The following is a 6,511-nucleotide window of genomic DNA, read 5'->3' on the forward strand; positions in this document are numbered from 1 at the left end:
CCCCATAGTTCACAAGATCAAGTTTGGGATCGCCAATAAGGATTTATTGGCCGTTTTTATACTAGAGACGCATAATCCGTCTGGAAGAACTATGTGTCTCTCAGTTTATTCGACTAGTGTAAAGACGGGACGAACTAGGAGACGAAGAAACAGTGGACCCTATGCGCGAGCAAATAAAAAAAGCCTGGGTACAACGCTTGTTTTGGCGCAAACTTTAAAGGTGGCGGCCGCTTTGGAGCTCGTAAAATTGTTGTCACGAAAACGGAAGGAAGCAGAAGAGGTCACTTTTTGCGAATTTAAAAGGAATGAGGATATGGCAAAAAAACGTTGTTTAAGAGAGATGGAATTCGAAACTGAAGCCGCACAAGCTGCTGCTCTGTCAGCAATCGTGGTTAGCAAAGGGAATAGGAACTCGCGAGGTGCAGATGAGCTAAGAAACGGCAATTGGTGGGCCGACGGCTACCAAAACTGGGACGAAGATTCCTTCAAAAAAAGGTTGAGGGTGTCTCGAGAAACATTTGAGTTTATCCTGGGGGAGATCGGAGATATGATTATCAAGGAGCCCACTCGTATGAAACCCAATCCCACTACTCCTGCAGCTCAGTTAGCTATATGTTTATACCGTTTGGCACTTGGCTGTACGTTTCTAACTGTTGGTGATTTATTTGGTGTTGCCGAATCAACAGCTCATGTCATTTTCCAAGATGTTTGCAAAGCCATTGTAAGGTGTTTGTATGATAGAGTTGTTTACCTGCCACGAAATCTGGAAGAATGGAGTAATGAGCTGAAGAGCTTTCTTGAGAATTGGGAGTTCCCCTGTGTCGGGGCATGGGATGGATTCCATGTGTACATTAGCACTAAACTTAAGAATTTTTATAGTTACAAGAAGAGATATTCTGTCACAAACATGGGTTTTATTGGCCACAACAAGCGCTTTATGTGGGCTGGTGTAGGTGCTCCAGGATCTACACATGACTCACGGCTATTGAGAAGCTGCAGTATTTATTCCGAGATTGAAGACGGTAGTGTGCTTCCCAACATGTCCATAAATCTTCACCCTCATGGTGAAATTCCATTCACCACTGTAGGGGACTCAGCATTCCCCAGTCACTCGTGGCTCTTGAAGCCTTATAAAGAGGGCACAAGAGTACCCAGAGAGCGCAATTTCAATGTTAGACTTTGCTCGGCAAGAGTAGTTTCAGAACATGCATATGGGATGTTAAAAGGGAGATGGAGAATTCTGTACAAAAAAACTGAGTGTCATCTGGAAAATATTCCCCTTGTCATTATGGCCTGCATTGCTCTCCACAACCTATGCATCCAAAGAAATGATCCTTGTAATCCTAGATGGAGGCTTCAAGTTGGGGAGCTAAATCTCATCAGAGATAGCAATACCCAAGCTACTGATGGAAATACAACAAGAGAAACCATTTCCAACTGGTTGTGGAATATCAGGAAGGAGAGAGATGCAGTTCAGTAATGTTATGTTTAAAATGAGTAGTCTGTTCCAAGGCATTCTGTGTGCAACAGTGAGACTGTATTAAAAAAAACAAGCTTGTGTTCATTTGAGGAAAACTGATCATGCTTGATAACCAAACAATGAGCTTCTGTTGGGCATGAGATGCAACATGCTCAAAGTAACGCATTAATTAAGGTTTTAAAAGCACCTAAACTAAAATATTTCTCACCATTATGATACCAATCTCTCCACATGAGGTCAGCAGAACTAGCGGTCATTTGACCAATGTCTGAACTAGTACTGGTAAGGGGCACAAGTCCGTTTCCAAGATGACATCACAAAGTACTTTACAATGCATTTTATGAAAACAGGGCCGGGTTCCTGAAAGGTGTAATAACTCTATTCCAGGGATAAATGTGCCTTATTCCAGGCACTTTTATCCCTGGAATAGGGTTATTACACGTTTCAGGAGCCGGCCCCAGGAGTGTAGGTGAAATTATGTCCAGTCTTGTTAATAGGTTTTGCTAAAGATGGAGAGATTGTATTACTTGAGAGTACTATTTGGTGCACTCTAAATATTGCCTTGTTGCTAAAATATCAAAGCAGGTGTTCTTCACCTGCATGCGGCAACCCAACATTTTTCAAGAAACTGTCCACATAATATTGGATACACATAAGTTGCTATTACTATTAACATATTTAATTACGTGGATACATATAAGTTGCTATTTAAGGTGGCTGGAACCAGAACTTCAAGAGGCTTTCCTATTAGAAGGGTTATATATAACTACTGTACTGTACTGTAAAACTTTGTAACTTTTGTATGGTAAAGTAATTAAACAGTTTGATTGTATCTCAGTATGAACTTCTTTTAAATATCCTTGAAAAACCTATTTCAAAATGGCTGCCATTTTAATATTCTCTTGTTTACATTCAAATTAGCCCTTTTTCTTCCTTGTTAACTTCAAATTTCCAAAGAGTCTTTTACCTTGAACAATGAAATAAGGGCTAATATGAATATGAAAATAACAGCCATTTTGGAATGAGGGGTATGTTCAGTTTCAAGAAAGTACTACACTGTACTTTAACAAAAGTTGGAATGCAGAGGAAAAATATACTTGTTTCAATTTTCTAATTCAACTGGATGTTTCTTAAGTTTGTATCACATGCAGCAAAAAGAAGAGAACTCTTGAGGACAGGGAGTTGCCTCAGAGACATTTTATTTAAGATATGTGTCAGCATAACGACACTTGCATCGTGTTGTTTCGTGATAGTTCAAAGTTATGGAAATCTGCATTGTGCTTCAAATGCAATGGCCCACTAAGCACAACCTGTAAAATGAAATATTACAAACCCCAACATTCCATGAAAGTCAACTGAAAAATATTTAACCATTTTAGAGATCATGGTACCATATGAGCAGACAGACATGCTCTTATGACATTTTAATGCCAAGTCATGGATGACTGCTTATTAGGCTTGTCCATATCTATCAAAATGTGACTCTCCTCGCTACTATTTGCCTCTGATAGATTAGGCTGGGGTAGAAGGTTGTGAGCATATGCCCCTGAGCTATACTGAGCATATTGGGGAGGTACCATATGTGCATGAGGTTGAAAAGGCTGCACATGTGTTGCATCATGTTGATGCATTCCTTGTGGTTGAACATTAGAAAATTTCATGATGATCTCAAGCATTCTCAGCTCATGCTGTCTGTTTAGTTCGGCTTGCTCTCTCTGAAATTTTAGGAAATCATCATGCCTTTCTCTCTCTGCTTGTAGCACCAATTCAGATCTCTTTTGTTGTGATTCCCCAAGAGAACTGAAACTCTTGGCAATTTCATTTATAGCTTGAGTCTGACTTCTCAGTCGCTTCTTGCGGTCATATGGTTTTGCTTCCAACTCTTTCTTGACAAGTTTCCTTTTCACTGACCCACCTGTACCACTGTTACTTGTCTCCAATAAATCTGACTCATCGTCATCCTCATGATAACTGCTATCAGTACTTGCGCTCACCTTAGCCCCTTCTCTATCCTCGCTGTCGGATATATGTGAATCGTTTGAATCATCAGACAAAATGTCGCTTGCTCTTGATGCAACTTCAAGATTACCATGAGTGTCCGAGAAAAGCGGATTTATAATCTTGTACCATGCAGGCTCAATGACAGGGGATTTACCGCTTCCTTTCTTAACTCGATCTGTATATTTCCGCCAATGTTCTTTCATACACTTAAATTTCACACGAAGCTTTTCTGTACACATATCCAAAGGGGTTAAATCCTTCTGTTTCGATTTCAGTTCTCGCTGGTTTTCTTCTTTGAATTCTTCTGTGGACATGAGTTCCACCAAGGCCTTCTTCACGTCTTCAAAGACGCTTTTGTTTGCCGACTTCTTTAGGGCAAGACTGTCTAACTTGTAGCCATACTCGTATTTTTCGTCTGTGAGGACAATAGCGAAGTATTTCAGCTCCGTTTCCGTCCATGCGCGAGATTTTCCCTGTTTCTTAGTCTGTTTCGCACACACCTGAGCAGCCGCCATATTGGATTGTGACGTGCCTGAACGCTGACCTAACCTACCGCAGTCCATTAATTTTGCCTTGTTCGTCTGTTGCTCGTCTTTACACACACAGACGGATAATGCGTCTTGACAAAGAATCAACTTTAGTGCGTCTTGGAAGACGCACTTTCCAAGATAGTTCGTCTAGACGCATAATGCGTCTTGTGCCCGTTTTTATACTAGACGAACTAAGCAGACGCAGAATAAAAGTTTGCCCAAGTTCGTCCAGACGAATTATGTGTCTCTAGTATAAAAACGGCCATTCTGCCTCATTGGAAAAGGTGATTAGGTATAAAGAGATCATTGCTGATGCAGTGAGAGAGCTTGTCCGCGAACAGCAGCTGCTGTGGTCCGTTCTTTGTCCAAGTGCCCCGACAAATTTGCATGGGTACTCACTCAGGTCAGGTGGTACGAATTTTGAAACAAGCTAAGACCAAGAGGTTACGAGACTTTGTCTTGGTTAAATATGCTAACGACTAGGGTTACATTCACTATTGGAACCATATTCACGTGTGATCAACATGTTTATGTATATGTATTTTGTGCTTATGCAGGCACAATGCATAATTCAGTGCTCTGCACTGCAAGACATTGAAATAAACAAACATCATCAGCAAGGGTCATTTGCATTGAGGTTAATATCGTGTTCAATAAAGAAAGTTATCCGTGAAAGATATATTGTATTGAACTATGCAATCAAAGTGGCACTGTCATTCATTACTTGTGGATATAATTGAAATTGGCAGGCTGAATTTTCCTTTATGCACTTGTCACTGAGGGTGCTTTCCATTTGTAATAACTGGCCGGTTGGACTGGTCCGTCCGTAAATGGAACACGCGAGTTCCGAGAACTGGCAGAACTGGTTCTGACCAAACTGGCCAAGCTCATTGAGTAGGGCCGCGCAGTTCCCTTAGTTCTGTGAAGAACGCCGGAAAATTTGTACGCGTTAAAAAATGGCAGCAAGTTCACTGCAGACGTGGTGAGTATTATAAATATATTTAGAGCATTGTTTTGGTTGACAGGAAGATTCCTTTTTCTGAAGTGCCTTGTGAAGGTATTCATAAACAAATTTTATTTCATTGCAACACTAGAGAACGAGGAAAAACTTGTGACGTGGACAACAAAGAGCACAAAACTATTGATTTCCCTAAGCCGGGAAAAAGCCAGCCTCTTTGACAGAGGCAAAGTACGAAAAAAAGTCGCATGGAATAAAGTTGCAGAGCAGTTCAACGCTAACTCATCGGTGAAAGTTACAGGAGAACAGTGCGCAAACTAATGGCAAAAATTAGAAGAAAAGTACAAAAAAAGTAAGAGAGCATAACGTCAAAACGGGGAATGATAAGAAGGATTGTGACTTTGAAGACGAGCTAGCAGAGTTTTTCCGAAGTGATCCGAAAATTATTCCACCGGCTACTGTTTCCTCGTTGACTACAGCAAGCACTGGGTCTACACCTGTGGATGAAGACAAGGAATCATCCTTGGCAAAAGCAGTTCCACAGAAAAAACGGAAACGGAGGTCTAAGTCTTCGGCCACGGAAATCATCTAATTCCTCACGGAATTTAAAGAAGAAAAGTGGAAAGAACAACGAAAGTGCGACCTTTCTCAAAAGATGCACGAAGAGAAAATGGGTATTATGTCTCGATACCTGGACATTCTGTCAAAGAAGGAAAGCCAGAGGGGACCGATAAAAAAGAAAATTGAGGCAATGTCAAAGACGGCAGCCTAGCAACCCTGGAGCATTTTGAACCTGTTTTATTGACGCCTATTCAGGAATCGGATTCCGTTTCTCCATTTATCAGTTTGTTGTGCGTGTTTTTAAGTGTTTGCGGAACAATCTACTTCACAATTTCTACCTTTTGATAGTTTCACTTTTACAATGGAGTGGGAAAAGAGGCCAAATATCTTCTGGTCGAAAGTTTGTTAGGTGAAGCCAGGCGGAGTGACTTCCAACTTCTAAAACGTTAATATCAGCATTTCGTAATGTTGAAACCATCAGATATTTGACGGCAGGTCTCTTGGTTTGCAAGGGCCCATACCGTCAGAGCTATCTGTTTTCTTGCTTCAATGAGCCACCGGCCCAATTGCATTTCCCTTTGGCATATGCTCACTTGGTGCTAACAATTGAGCAAGGAGTTCAAATGTCGAGGATGACATCCGGAAATGGCTCCTGTAGCCACCGCAATGATAGCGAGGAACCGTGACTTCAAAATATTGCGCAAATCTCGCTAATTCACGCCGAGAAAAAATACAAGTCATTGAAAAAAACAAAACTTCGTCTTCTGCATCGTTCATAAAGAGAGTATCCTCCTCCTCCGGCGAAAATCGAGAAAAAATGTCGGAGGAATGTTACAAACTCTCGTCGCAACATCCACCATGTTGTTTACATCAGCTCTTGGGTGTATTCCATGCAGGGATTGCGTGAGTAATCGCCCAAGCCGGCCTTGACCTTTCCATTTAAGGGGAGCACCAGTTCTTTTGGGCCGGCTACTTCTAACA

At 41.3% G+C, this 6,511-nt stretch overlaps 1 protein-coding gene and 1 pseudogene across 1 annotated transcript; both read left to right on the top strand.

The window, feature by feature from the left end:
* Positions 1 to 340: 340 nt before the first annotated feature.
* Positions 341 to 1,480, top strand: LOC138037093 (uncharacterized). Its single transcript, XM_068883093.1, has one exon. It carries the CDS (start codon positions 341 to 343, stop codon positions 1,478 to 1,480), a length of 1,140 nt encoding a protein of 379 aa, XP_068739194.1.
* A 2,614-nt stretch (positions 1,481 to 4,094) lies between these two features.
* LOC138037094 (uncharacterized) lies at positions 4,095 to 5,561 on the top strand (annotated as a pseudogene).
* The last annotated feature ends 950 nt before the right edge of the window (positions 5,562 to 6,511 follow it).

The sequence above is a fragment of the Montipora capricornis genome, chromosome 2 (genome assembly GCF_036669925.1).
Source record: "Montipora capricornis isolate CH-2021 chromosome 2, ASM3666992v2, whole genome shotgun sequence".
NCBI classification, from domain to species: Eukaryota; Metazoa; Cnidaria; class Anthozoa; order Scleractinia; family Acroporidae; genus Montipora; species Montipora capricornis.